Consider the following 15,562-nt stretch of genomic DNA (forward strand, 5'->3'; position numbering starts at 1 on the left):
GAATGGCCAGACTGGTTCAAGCTAATAAAAAGGCAACAGTAACTCAAATAACCATGTGTTACAACCGTGGTATGCAGAACAGCACAACATGTTGAGAATTGAAGCAGATGGGCTACAGCAGCAGGAGACCACATTGGGTGCCACTCCTGTCTGCTAAGAATAGGCAACTGAAAATTTGACTATAGAAAATTGGAAAAACATTGCCTGGTCTGATAAGTCTTGATTTACAGTATGCTGTAACATTTGGATGGTAGGGTCAGAATTTGGCGTCAACATCATGAAAGCATGAACCTTTCCCGTCATGAACTCAATGGTTCAGGCTGGTGGTGGTGGTGTAATGGTGTATTGGATATTTTCTTGGTAAACTCTGGGCCCCATAATACCAACTGAGAATCATATAAATTCCACAGCGTAGCAGAGTATTGTTGCTGACCATGTCCATATCTTTGTACTCATCATCTGATGGCTATTTCCAGCAGGATAACTAACCATCTCACAAACCTCAAATCATCTCAAGCTGGTTTCTTGAACATAACATTGAGTTCACTGTACTCAAATGGCCTCCACAGTCAGCAGATCCAATAGAGCACCTTTGAGATTCACATTATGGATGTGCAGCCGACAAATCTGCAGCAACTGCATGATGCAATCATGTCAATATGGACAAACATCCCTGAGGAATGTTTCCAGCACATTTTTGAATCCGTGCCAAGAAGAATTATGGCAGTTCTGAAGGTAAAAGGGGGTCCAATCTGGTACCTGCAGGGGGCACCAAACAAAGTAGCTGGTGAATATGTGTGTGTATACTGTATGTGTATGTTTGAGGCATGCCTCTGGGTAAGATTGCAGATGTGCTTTGATAGATGGGGTCAAGGTTGGCTTCTTCTTGGATGCAAAGACAAATGGGCACAACTATCAGCCCCTGTTGCACTGTCAATGAGGAGGAGTCCATAGGTAACAGTATCAGAGCTTATCCTTGCACTCCTTTAGTCTGTTATGTTAGCCATCTGTCTCAGCCATATGGGCTGCAAATACCAAGAAGGGCTTATGTAGAATAGGAATATTTCATAATACTTTTCATCTTTGAGAATTTATCATTTATTCAAATATAGGTATTAGTATGTTATTTGAAATTTTACAGTATTTGATGTTTTACATTCTATTTTTATGGTGTTACATTCAGAATAAAAATGATGATTAAGAGATTCAATTCAATTCTGGGTTTTATATATCGTGCTTTTCTTACAACCCCAGAAGAGTGGGTTCAAATATGGAGTGGCAAAGAGGCTAAAATTAAACATTTTGAAAAATATGGTGTTTAAGTGTTAGTGTCAAAGTTGAAAATTTTAAATTCAGCTTAATATGTCAAACTTCATTTTACACATTCAATATTGACTTTATGTATTTAAAGTTCCTTTTCAATATTTAATATACTCCATATATAGTAAGTTGAATTTAACCATACAAATGTAAAATTTTAATTTGAATATTTAAATGTTACTTCAATATACCTCAAATCTATCACCATACATTTCACCATTCAATATTTTTGCCTGTTTGGCACCTATTATTATATGCTCTATATTATACTTAATATAATGGGTAATTGAAATGGTCCCATATTTTAGTTTTCTATTCATTATACCTGACAGATTGTACTGCATGCAGTATGTCCTGATATTTAAAATTATTAGATACTTACTTTTCCTACAGCTGGCAACAGGTACTGTATGTCTTTAGAGTGTAGGATGAAACCAGAATACATCAACAACTAGTTTTGTAATTTAATACATTCTTGTTTATTATGGCACCGGAAAGCAGTGACTTGTTGCATGGTTGAACATGCAAGTAGGAATTCCAATGTCTTTCTTTTAATTATAATATAGTGAAAAAATGTCAATGAATACTGTACTTGAAAATTACTACATTTTGAGTTTCCAGATGTAGAAAATTATTTAAAAAGTAAACGACTGAGGAATGAAATCTGTTAACATTAATGTTCCCTTTAATCTGCATGTGTATTTGCACGCATGAAAGCTGTGGACCCCAGCACACATGGCAAATGCCAGTGTGCACAAAAAAATGAAAGCTCTGATATCCAGAATATTTTCAGCTCACAGTTCACACAAATGCAAACAGAATCCATGAAGACTTTTTATTTTGGCCACCTTTCACATATTAAAATATAGCCATCATCTGTCCAAGCACTCATTGATTAAAAGAAAACTCAAATGAAAATCAAGTTTTGTTTTGTTTTTAAGAACACAGTAATGCTGACTAAATGCAGGCATATCAACTATTTTATGACAGTTTACATTTTATAGAAACAACCTGAAGTGCATTATACCAAGTATGGTTATGGTTTCAGATGATTACAATTAAGATATAGTGAAACTGGATGTGTGTGTGTGTTTTACTGTGAGAATAGAACAGCAGTTATAAATCTATGATTCATATATTTCCACAGCTCACTTCTAGTAAAATAACTACTGTGAAGACTGTCAAGAATTTTGTAGAACAGGGAGTTGTTAGGAAATATTTTCCAGATGTTTGGTATCTTTGTTTATTTGCCTTTTCCGATCCCTTTGGCCATTCTAAGATCAAAGTATTAGTGCATTTGTAATAGATGCCAGTTACATATTCACAAACATATGGATATTATTCACAAAAAATACTGAAGAAATAAGTACAATATATAGAATAACTAGTATGCTTTTTTTTTTCAGTCAACCTTAATAATTACATTTAATGTCCTAGAAGTTGAAAATAAAGAAAAGGTTTGACAAAAAATCATACCTCTTTAGCTCCATCAATTCTGATAAAAGCAGCATAGCATAGAAAACGAATACACGACTGATTCATGTTTCCTTGTTTCGTACAAATTGCCAACTTAGTCATTAGGTAAAACAAAGAAATTTTAGTAAAGGTTATATGCTAAAACATTTTATTTTTAAAAGTGGTTCCACTGGGAATTTGCAGGTGTTTTCTCTGGAACAGTAATTGAATACAAAAAAAAATACTAGTTGAATTTACTGTAGAGTACCGCCATTCTAGCTAATCAGGTTAAACAATGCATTTCTATTACCATGTGGTTTTCTTTTTAAAGCACCTACCAGATATGAGTAGGACAGTACAAGTAGAACATGAATCATCTGTAAGCGGGAGTTCATGTCAGGAAATTCCAATAAAGTTAATTGATAGATTATTTAAGGGAAGAGAAATTTGGTGGGTGGAGTAGGAAGAAAAAAAAGAGAAGTGTTCTTGTGTATCTCAGTGCTGTATCTCCAATGTTGTATTATTAAAGAAATAAATATAACTGGCAAATAGTCGACAAAACTGGGGTGGCCATCTCTTTGTACCTTTCCACACATCGAAGACTCAGTCGGCTACGCAACTGAGGTCGCCCGCAAGCCAAGAAGAACCAACACCAAATTCTGGTAAGGAGAATAGTGGACTCTTAAAACCCGCTCTTACACATTATTGACTATGAAATTTATAGATAAACTGAACAGGCTAATCACAGAAAATTAGTTAATATCATCGCAGTCCTCAAATTCTTCTACCATCCTTAAAAAATATTTGACCAAAAAACAGACTTTTCACCAAAGTCTCCTTCTTGCTTATTTGGTCGGTTTGTTTTTTTCGCATATACATTTTATGTAGAAACAGATACAGGTAACTGCAGACCTGAAATTGTCTCTGCGTCAGTAAGTGTGCGTGTAAGAGAGTGGGTCATGGCTATTTTTGGCTGGAACCCCTACCAGCTGATGTGTTTTAGCCAGATTTATTTCCCTGACTAGAGCACATTTAAGGTGGAGCCCTAGGAGGCAGGACCACTTTGACATTCCTTGCTGTTTATTAAGGTAAGTGAACAGCTCCCTGTAAGGGATCATTGAAAGTTGTTTGGACTTATTGTAAGAATTGTTTTGAGATGTCCAAATAAACCAGAAGTATATGGTAAGGCTTTCCTTTGTGGGTGATTTGACTTAATTGTGTAAATTGTAAAATACATGCATGGTCATTACCAAAAGGACAAACTGATTTTTTGGCAAGCCATAACATTAAAACAAACTAAGAAGAGTATTACACAAAGAATCACACACAAAACATTATTTTCCAAAACCTCATATAAGTTGGAAAATTCTTAGTAAGGTAGGTAAAGAAAAATTCAAATTCCTTGAGTTAAAAAAAGTTTTGCTGCAAACATGTCCAAAAACTCCCTAGAAAAGGCTACCTCAAATTAATAAAACTACACCAGTCATAACAGTAGGGTATTTTCACATATTTTCAGAACATTTCTAGTATTTTGAACTTTTACACCCAGCTCCCCACATTTATAGGTCTGTTTAGGCCAAAACCTCCAGGTAGCAGTTAGGCACTGGCTTTCTTTCAGTGAGCCTCATCTGGGCTAAAAAGTGAAGGTACTGGCCTGTTTTTGGGACTTATTTTGGAGGCCTTTCAACTCTGTTTGTGACTCTGTTGCATGCCATGAGCCACTTGTGCAATAATTACATTAATCAGGTAAGAGGTATTTATATATAATGCTTTGTTGGAGATATAATATGACTCTAGGAAATTAAATAGACTTTCCATGATGTTCAGTTGTAGAGAAATCAGCAGTTTGTTCCTTTCTTTTAATCTGACCCCAGTGTCAAACTTAATTCCATTATATCTCTTAATAGCCATCAGGAAGAAGAGACAAAACACCCAGATATGATGCTACTGTACATTGTTTTGGCTATAGGGAAAAAAAAACAATAAAACTGTAAAACCACATAGTAAATAAAGTCTGTAGCAGGGAAAGATCGTGTGACCTGAGTCAGTATTATAGACACCTGTAACTTTATGTTTTGAGGTAGCACTGCTCCACCTCCGAATTAAATATTTTTTCTTTCATTATAGCAGTTCAAGTCACTTCACATACAATTTATGCCACAATAGGGGCAAAGCCTCATACTTTACCAGCAATGATATTCCCGAGAATAGAATATTTTTCATTTTCTTCTTCTAAACTGTTTGTTTACAGAGTAGTTGGTGGGTACCACATCTTAATTAAAACATTTTCAAGTCTGGGTTTTCTGTCAGTTTGGAAAAATTAAGTAAATAGTATTGATGAGCTAGATCACTAAAACTGGCCAGTGTTTTAGTGATTCTACCCTTCTGTTCTTGTATTTCATGAATACAAATATGTAATTTTATATCCATTTCAGAAAGAGAGTTTCTAAGTCAGAACCTGAACTGTGACAGGCTAGTTGATCCCTAGTTTACTCTGAGAATCCAATACAAAAGAAAGTTATCAGAGCTTGCTTGTTGCCACTCACCTTCTTATGAAAGACTGTAAATTTCAATAGAGTATTCAGCAATTGAGTAATATATAATTAATGTAAAGTAACTGAAATTATAATATTTCACTGGAATTCAAATGAAAAATCTATAAAATTACTGCTGGATAATCGTACCCTTTCCCACACTTCAGTCACCCATGCTAATACCGTGCTTGTCAATAGGGATTTGATATACTGTATGTCACTTTTATCTTATCGTTAGCAAAGATAACAAGTGTAACTGAAAGATAACAAAATACTGTTTGAGAAATGCATTTAATCAGAAGAACAATCTAATTGTAAAGCATATCAGCTGATGTCTCAGTACAATATTTTGCAATTACAAAATGGGAATGCATTATAAAACACATTGTAAATGCCTTCATATTTTGCAGGATACATTTGGCCCCTGCCTTCTGAGCTGTGCTCAATCTGGATTTACTTGGATGTACTGTTTTCAACGTCCTCCATCATGCATCTCTGTGCTATCTCCTTGGATCGATACATAGCCATAAGAAATCCCATTCATCACAGTCGCTTTAATTCAAGAACGAAAGCCTTCATGAAAATAGTTGCTGTTTGGACTATATCTGTTGGTAAGAATCACTGTTCTAGTGTTCTTTATTTATTTTTACTTGAGAAGGTTTCTTGGTAAAGATATGAATGATGCTTCTTTGATATATTATATGTTGATATGACATGATGTACTTAATTAATGTTGCCACTGGCTCCCTTGTATTGTGAAATTTTTAAAACATGTTGAATAATATAAATTATTACTACATTTATTCTTATGTAAATAGGCAAACTTTAAACAGAAAAAATTATTAAAAATATTTCTTAAATATAATACGTACATTAATATGAATTGTGGTCTGTGGTAAACACCAGATAACAATTATTCAGTCTTAATGTCGTCTGAAGTAGTGTCCACTATATTAAGGTATTAACAAAACATTCACAGTAAGAAAACTGAAGAGCAGAACAATATCACATACAAAATACAATAAGTACAGGAAATTCAGTAAACACAACAGTAAATTATGTTGTGACAAAGTAAAGGATGGAAAATAGCCAGAAAATTATATGTCACTGACAGGAGAGTTCATCTTATCTAAAATGCAGTGTGGATGAAATTGGCCTGACATTTTGAGTTGATTAACAAATAGAGTTTCTCTGTAATATTCTGGGATTATGAATGAGGTGACCAGATGTTCCATATCAGTTTTTATATCTACCCCAGTTTAGAGAGCCAGACTTATTTTTAAAATAATTATTTGTCCCATATTTGAGATGAATAATTTCTCAGTAACTTATGCAGAGATTTCACTGGGTACATTCTCGCATGCTGTACCTAGCTACAGTAGGTACATCTGTTCACTTAATTTAATCACATACCACATCTGTTTTATTTTCCTTCTTATTTTTGGCTAGAATCTTTTTCTGAGCAATTTACAAGTCCAAAACAGGTTACACTGTTTTGCCAAACACTTAGGCAGCAATATGACTTGCTTTACACTGCAACAAATCTTTAAAATTCCCATAAAATATCTTTTCAGTAACTTTCACATTTTGCAATTGTGAAATTGCTTGTGAAACTCATTTGCATGAAACTATGCAAAGTAAAATTCACCTGTTTTACTTATCACTAGAAATAATTAATAAAAATGAAGGTAATGACAAATAAATAGTAAAAGAAAAAAATAACACAACTTCATGAACAGAAATAACAACAATTTACTAAGAAAAAGAAAACAAATATATAACAATAAACAAAACTAAAGCTTAGTTTAGTTATGTTTATATCATGTGAAAGATCACTTCAAGTAAAAAACTACAATTCTTACACAAAAATTTCAAATCCAGCACTTCCAGATAAGACACATTATGAGACAGATTTAATTCGTATTTTTTATTTTTAAAAAAGCAGCTTCCAGTAAAGCTACCACAAAAACTGCTGACTGGGTTAAATATACAATTTATGTGGTTAGTGTTTTGTATCCTATGAGATGGTGTAGTTCTTTTTTCTGTTATTATTGGTTTGATGTGTATAATGTGCTATTTACAGTGATATTTTTAGTATGACTGTACTTTGTTTTGTCACCCACCAGTTCTTTTGAGCCACTGCAAGGGTGTGCAGTATAAATACAGGTGACAAAATAGTCAGTATGTGTTTTAACATATTGACATTAAAGCTAATTGCACATATCTAGATAAATCAAACTAAATAATTTAAAATTAGAATGAATAGATTAGGGATAGGGATAGAAGTGCACCATGTGGCAGAACAGGTTCAGGGAGGCTACGTACATACAAAACAATGCCTTTATCATCCAAAATAACCACAAAGAAGGGATAAACACAGGGAGAACACAAAGTAAGAAAGTAAGCAGACAGAAAAAAATGATCACTACTGTCACTATTGACATGCCTTAATGGGTTCTTAATCCCTGTTTTTCTGTGGGTTGGATTGCCTGTGATTTAACAGTTATTCATTTTTAACATTTCTATATACATTTTTTCACTTCCATTTTGTTTATTGTTACTGATGGCATGCCCTGCCATTTTGCATGATTCATTGATAGCAGAAGTGTGACGTGTAACATCATCATGCCAATCATGTATAAGATGGTGGCTCCATCGTTCCCATGTCCAAATGTCTGGACTAAATAGCAAGCTTTTTGTGCATTAGTTTTTCTCAAAATTATTTCAGGAAATAAGGACTTTTGTGTGTTTGTTGCATTGATTTTTAGTGTACATATTGGTCTTTGGTTGCTTGGCATTTTTTGAATTTTAGTTTTGACCTTGACCTGTTAAATAACTGTGATTTTATTTCATTACCTTGTCAAGACCTTTTCTGCCATCTGCCCTTTCTCTCCAAGCAGGCAAACATTGAGGGTCTAGCTGTCGTGGCAACTGGCAAGTTCTCTAGTATCCTGAGGGAAACATGGGTTCTTCCCCCTAGGTTCCAGTTGTCTTTTCATAGCACTCAGCATACATTAACAATTTTAATTTCAGCTGTTTATGAAAGTAAATGATTCTGAACTCCCTACTTACTGTATATATTATACATCCATATTTAATTATACTGTATAATCACAACATACATTTACTGGATGTTTTTAGCTGGTAAGTAAACATCAGTAAAAACAGCTTTGCTACAGAGTTAAACATAGTAGAATTGATGTTTTTTGTAACTCTGTGTGTTCAACAGTTGCTAAATTTTGTGTAGCTCAGCAGCATGTATCTCTTTTGACTAACTGTATGGGCCATGAATATAAGCTTGCTTCCTGAAGATAAAAAGCACTCCAGCTTCATTAGTCTATAGTGCTAAGTCATACTCAAATCCCAAATACTCAAATCTTTCCCATTCAACATTGTATATATGTGTACAAAAGGTAACATAAAACTTGGTTCTGGCAAGTTCAAGGCCTTGCAGTTAACACAGTTATGCACGGAAATGCAAAGACCATAACAAGTTACTGGAAAGTACTAGCATAATCAACCTTCACCACAGCTTTTATTGAATGGTATACGTCTGCCTACAGTATATAAGTCATCTTTGCGTCACAGTGTCTGCATCCAGCCATATCAATATCTAATATTATTCCAAAATGGTGTTAAGACTACCCAATAAAGCTCACTCATGCTATACTTAAACTTTATCAGTAACACTTTAGTTTAGGTAATGCAAAAATGCATCTATTAATTCTATAACTCATTAACTCTTATGAAACAAGACCTTAACAAAGGCTTCTTTTGGTGTTATGGGCCATAGTGGGTGCAGGTTTTTTATGGCCGTATTCTTTATTTATAAAAAATTATGCTAATGGAACTAATTTAATTTACCTTAATTTTAATTACCTTGCTTTTTTAAAATTCAGAATATTTAATAGTTTTTTTTTCTTCTCTTAATTGGCAGCCGCACAATAATAAGGTACAAAGTGACCCCATAGATGAACAGCTAAGTGGATCTCATGCGTCCATCATGCAATATCTTTTTCAATAAAATGTTTGAAAAGATAAAAGTGAAGGTCTAAGAAATATTGACCTGCTGTTCTCTACAAAACATTTTGATGTTGCACTTAAAAAAAACTCAAATGTACAAATTTCTAATGTAACAGAATGAGAGCACCAACAAGCAATAAAGTTAAATAAAGTACTTCAATAGCAGCAAGAATTGACTTCTAATTTTGTTTTGTTAAATTTGTTGGTGTTAACACAGTAGCCCCCTAGGAACTGAGTTTGAGACCCGTGAGTTAGCTGATTATCTGTTGACTCAGTTTGTGTTTCATTATTCTTTGATGGCTGGTTAAGGAAAAAAAAAAACGAAACCATTAAGAATTTTGAATTTAAAAAGCAAATCAGTCAAAGGTAAGGCAAAAGATTTTTGTTCCACTAGCCCTCTTGGATCCAAAGAAAACACTCATACTGTAGGTCAGGGGTCCTCAATACCAGTCCTGGAGAGCCGCAGTGGCTGCAGGTTTTTGTTCTGACCTGGTTGCTTAATTAGAAAGCAATTCTTGCCAATAAAGCACTAACAAAATATGAAATTAAATTAACTCTGCTATGTCAGGTCATTCTCATATCCTAGATTTTCTTTCCCTTTCTATCATGCAAATGATTTGAAGGCTAAAATGGACGAGTAATTCTCAGTCCTTCACTTTTTCCTCTTCATTTTTCTTCCAAGTATTTAATTAAACCCAATAGTGCAGATAAATACACACAGATGTAAATGTAAATAAGCTAAATGGAGAAATGCTGCTCTCTCTTGTCATTTGCATGTTATTGATAATAAGGACCAATTAAAATAGCTGTTTAAGACAAAATTAAGCAATAAGGGCTCAAAATCACTAAAGTGAAGCAGAAGTGTTACTTTAGCAATAAGTGCTTTTTATTAAGCAACTGGGTTGGAGCAAAAACCTGCAGCCACTGCGGCTCTCCAGGACCGTGATTGAGGACCCCTGTTGTAGGTGAATCAAAGATAAGCAACCCACTTAAATGTTTAATACAAAAAAGTAATCATTGCTTGAAAACATGAAATGAACAAATATTAAGGACAAATTCAAATATATACAGTATATATATATATATATATATATATATATATATATTATTTATTTTTTTTTTTTATTATTTTTATTTTATTTATTTATTTTTTTTTTTATTTGTATCCATCTATTACTAAAACCCCCTAATACAAAGCAGGGTCAAAGGAGGTCCAGAGTCTAACTCAGCAATTACAGTACATGTTTGGGATGAGGAAGGACACTGTAGTAGCTGGAGAAAAACACGCTGGACATTGAGAGAGTATGTTAACTTCACATAGATGGTGACAGGGCCAGTCTATGAATCATTTGTTTAGTGAGTGGAGAACAATCTTTTACCCTTCTTATATCCTTCCAATTCCACCCATAAGAGGATTTTATATTCATAGTTACAAAGATATTTTCATTTCTCCTGTAACACTATTTAAATATCCTGGGTTTCAGTAAAAATTATTTGCTGCCCAGAAGGATGGTATTCAGTGTCCTCTATGCCACCCTCATTACATCCATTCATTACCTTTCAATAATGTACCATGGCGTTCATGGATGAAATTTAACATTTACATTATTTCTTAAAATGATATAAAATTTCCTTTTGCTGATTTTTTAATCATGTTGTCTCATGTTTCATTTTTTTTTTTTGAAGAGTCAAGGTGGCATGATTGGTAGCGCTGCTACTTTGCAGTAAGGAGATTGTGGGTTTGCTTCCCAGGTCCTCCTTGTGTAGAGAACACTTTTAGTAGTGAGAAAAGCACGATATAAATGTAAAGAATTATTATTATTATTATTATTATTACCATCTTGATGTTTCTCCACAAACGGAATCATAATTTATCAAATGACTGCAGAGACCTCTGTCATCCTATACAGTTGCTTTTCTCACTTCTGCTGTTTTATGGATAGTAATTGTCCTTTGGCACATGCACCAGTAGATTTAGGAGAGTTTATATCTACATGTCATAAGATTACTGAACAGTCAGTCATAAATACAGCTATTGCAAGAAATATTGTAACTTAAATGCAGTGAATGTGTAGATCCTGAATTTCATTATACTGTGTACACTATGTACTCTGTACACATGACAATAAACTTGAAACTGAATTTGAACTTGATACACAAAGTAAGAAAGCCTAAGCAAATGAATGTTCTGCTTTTCTTACCCTTCCTTAATAATAGTTTTGTATTCTGTCTATTCAAAAGTGTGGTTTATTTATCTACCAAAGGTCTCCTAAATATCAATTAATCTTCTTTCCTCTTATCTCTGTCTTTCTCTCTATCTTTCACACACACACAAACACACACATATAAGTAGAGTACAACACTGGCCTTTTCTCCTCCCACTACTGAACCTTTGCCTAGCAATAATACTGACTGTAGCCTCAATGAGCAAAACGCTGGGACTGGCTTCCAAAAGAGATAGCTATATTTGGCTACAAACATACCAGGCCAGACCTCCTCTTGCAACGTTTGATGTCCCTACAGTCTTGGGCTCTGGGTAACCGTTAAATCAGGTCTGCATTTCTGTAACATGTGATCTGCAGCCACCTTCTGCTGTTGTTGGCCTTCCAGTGCCTCACTGTATTTACATTTGAGAATCAAGTATTGATGATGTATGCTGGGTCCCCTGGCCTCTAAAGCAGACACTCCTGCATTCTATTAGAATCTTTTCAGCTTTTTGCCACATTCTAAGACCTTATTCCCTGCTGAAGTGCTCCTGGGGTACTGCTTACATTAACGGGCTCTATCACACTGAAGGGCTTCTGCCTTCCCATGGTGGCATGCAGAAGTGTTCTTTTGCTGACAACGAGTGTCCCTGGCTTATACCTTTTGCCAGTTTCACAATCCTTGACACAGGTTGGGAAGTTTTGATGTTTCAGAAGCAGAGGTCAAAAGCATGAATCTTAATTGCTGTATAATTTCATTAATACATTAGGTGAAAGGAGCAAAACATGTTCACAATGTAAGAAATATTTTTACCTAGTATTCATTTTTATTATGCCATTTACTCAGTTATAATATCATCCATACATTTCTCCTGCCATCTACTTTAGCAAGTGTGCCTTGATAAAGCTGGGAAATGTGTTTAATTAGCTTATTATCTGTTTTAAATAAAAATGGTATTTTACCAAAGGCAAATTAAAAACTGAAGCCAATATATGCAGTTTAAGTGAAGTTTATTAGTGTTTCTGCTTATTAATTTTGTATTTCAACATATATGCAAGTATTTTTGAATAATACATATTTGAATAAAATACCTAATGGCCTGTAAGGAAATTCTTATCAAATAAGTAGATGAATAGTCTGATCTGTTTTCATTTTTGAAATCCCCTTACACTACACACCAAGTGGTCATCTACAAATACAGTATCTTTAAAATGAACTTCTGCTAATGGTAAAAAAGCAGTAACTCATTTTATGAAGACTCCAAATTACTGCCAGTCCATTTCAATTTCGCTTTTTCATTTTATAATAGCTTTAAATAGATAGGATTTGAGGTGAAAATGGAAAGCAGTACAGAAGAAGGTTATTTTTAGATGCCTAGAAAATAGATACATCTTTAAAATTATTTGAGACTTTCTATACAAGAAATATTTTATACATTTGAAAACTATACCTTTCAAGACTTGCAAGTGAACTGACATGACATGATAATAGATATGTGACTAAAAAATATTTTTGCATGTATTTACAAGGATTTATAAATTCTATCCAAAAAAGATTTACAGTATTTATCTGAAGATCTACATATTGTACCTGAAAGAGTGTCCTGAAATATTGCAATAAATAACACAAAGCCTTGTGACATCTTGAAACACTATCTACTATATAATAAAGTGCTAAGATATGCACATTATATTGCTAAAAGTATTGGGACCCCCAACCAAATCATTGAATTCAGGTGTTCCAATCACTTCCATGGCCACAGGTGTATATTCAAGCGTGGTACAGTGATAGAATGCCACCGGTGCAATAAGTCCATTTGTGAAATTTCCTTGCTACTACTGTAAATATTCCACAGTCAACTGTTAGTGGTATTATAACAAAGTGGAAACAGTTGGGAACAACAGCAACTCAGCCATGAAGTGGTAGGCCACATAAAATCACAATTTTCAGTTGTCAACTTTCTGCAGAGTCAATAGCTACAGTCCTCCAAAAGCTGAAGAACAGTGTGTACAGAGCTTCATGGAATGGGTTACCATGGCCAAGCAGCTGCATTCAAGCCTTACATCACCAAGTGCACTGCCACTAGACTCTAGAGCAGTGGAGACGTGTCGTCTGGAGTGACGAATCACGCTTCTCCATCTGGCAATCCGATAGACGAGTCTGGGTTTGGGCGTTGCCAGGAGAATGATACTTTCCTAACTACATTGTGCCAAGTGTAAAGTTTGGTGGAGGGGGGAATTATGGTGTGGGGTTGTTTTTTTCAGGGGTTAGGTTTGGCCTCTTATTTTGAATGAAAGGAACTCTTAATGCTTCAACATACAAAGCCATTTTGGACAATTTCATGCCCCTGACTTTGTGGGAACAGTTTGGGGATGGCCCCTTCCTGTTCCAACATGACTGTGCACCAGTGCTCAAAGCAAGGTCTATAAAGAAATGGATGAGCGAGTTTCGTGTGGAAGAACTTGACTGGCCTGCACAGAGCCCTGACCTCAACCCGATAGAACACCTTTGGGATGAATTAGAGCGGAGACTGTGAGCCAGGCTTTCTTGTCCAACATCAGTGCCTGACCCCACAAATGCTCTTCTGGAAGAATGGTCAAAAATTCCCATAAACACACTCATAAACCTTGTGAAAAGTCTTCCCAGAAGAGTTGAAGCTGTTATATCTGCAAAGGGTGGACCAACTTCATATTAAAGCCTATGTATTAAGAATGGGATGTCATTAAAGTTCATATGTGTGTAACGGTAGGCAATATATTGTATGTGTATGTGTGTGTGTGTGTGTGTGTCCAGTCCCTTCTAACAGTCTGATTGGTAAATTTAGCTTTTGTGACTCAATTGAAAGAGGAAATGGCAGTGTAAGACACATTAGGAGGAGTAATAGCATAGGAGGAACGTTGAGAGTCGCTTTCTAAGACAGGAAGTATAAAAGAGGACAGAAGGTGGGCAAGGCGCTTCAAAATGACAGAGTCTGAGAAGCAGGCTTTACGGGAACATAAACGACAGAGGGAGCACCAGTCAAGACAAGTTCATAAGCATGAGGAAGATACACGAAGGCCAAGAGATAGCAAATATTTTTTTGATTCATTCTATTGCCTGTCTTGAACAGATAATATGGCTAGTTAAAACATATTTTGTTAAATAAATGTGACATAAACATGCCATTATACTGTCCTAATTAGACGCACACCTTGGATTTTATTTGCATGCAATAATCAACATGCTTTGCGGTGTCTGGATTAGTGAGTTTAACTACTTTACCTCTTCTGTCTTCCTTACATAAAAAATCTCACAACCATTTTTTATAGTATTTAAAGGTAAAAAAGGCAGCACAGACTTTAATAAGAAAAGGGTTTTGTTTTTTATTTTTTCATTCATTATTTTTGCATTCATTTCATCAAATAAGAATACAGAATGTTCAGAATACACCATTTTCATCAAGGTCATAATTGCCACTGCAATTTAAAAAAATACAAAAACGCCACATAAACAGTAACAGGACTTAAATGTCGATCGCTAAAGAAGTGACACTGCAGCTCTTGAAACTGCACCAATTTGCTGCCTGTATATGGAGGGGAAAAAAAAATATTTACCCTATGTCTGGTTTTCTGCATTATTATACAGTATATGTTTGGATTTGGTAAAATATTTTTCATGAGTTTTCATAGTACATAAAGGAAAGTCAGAAAAAAGACACTAAAGTTTGGTCGTTTCTTTTTTTTGCTTGGCACACAATCGAATCAAATGTGAAATATTCAGCTCTCAAAACAATATTGCCCACTAGTTCCTTTGTGATTTGTGTTTTTAAAGTAAAACAAAAGTAAAGTAAACACATGCTTATTTTTGTATGTCTTGCCATTACCAAGGTGTGGAGAGATACAAGGAGGGTGTTTTACGTTTCCCATATATGTACTGTATATACAATATATAAAAGTGCTTTAAGGCAGTAGTTTTCAAACAGTCTGCGCTTTCGGAGACCATTGCAGTTACAGGGAAGTTGGTGTTCTTAAAAAAAAAAAATCAAT

General features: G+C 34.6%; 1 protein-coding gene across 2 annotated transcripts in view; it reads left to right on the plus strand.

Annotated features, from left to right (window-relative positions):
* LOC120523692 (5-hydroxytryptamine receptor 2A-like) overlaps positions 1-15,562 on the plus strand; it is a 269,619-nt gene that overhangs the window by 179,773 nt on the left and 74,284 nt on the right. For both annotated transcript variants that reach the window (XM_039745243.1, XM_039745244.1), the window contains exon 3: positions 5,720-5,920. In XM_039745243.1, the coding sequence (XP_039601177.1) occupies positions 5,720-5,920 (201 nt within the window). The remainder of the gene's footprint in view (positions 1-5,719; positions 5,921-15,562) is intronic.

This window comes from Polypterus senegalus, chromosome 2 (genome assembly GCF_016835505.1).
Source record: "Polypterus senegalus isolate Bchr_013 chromosome 2, ASM1683550v1, whole genome shotgun sequence".
NCBI classification, from domain to species: domain Eukaryota; kingdom Metazoa; phylum Chordata; class Cladistia; order Polypteriformes; family Polypteridae; genus Polypterus; species Polypterus senegalus.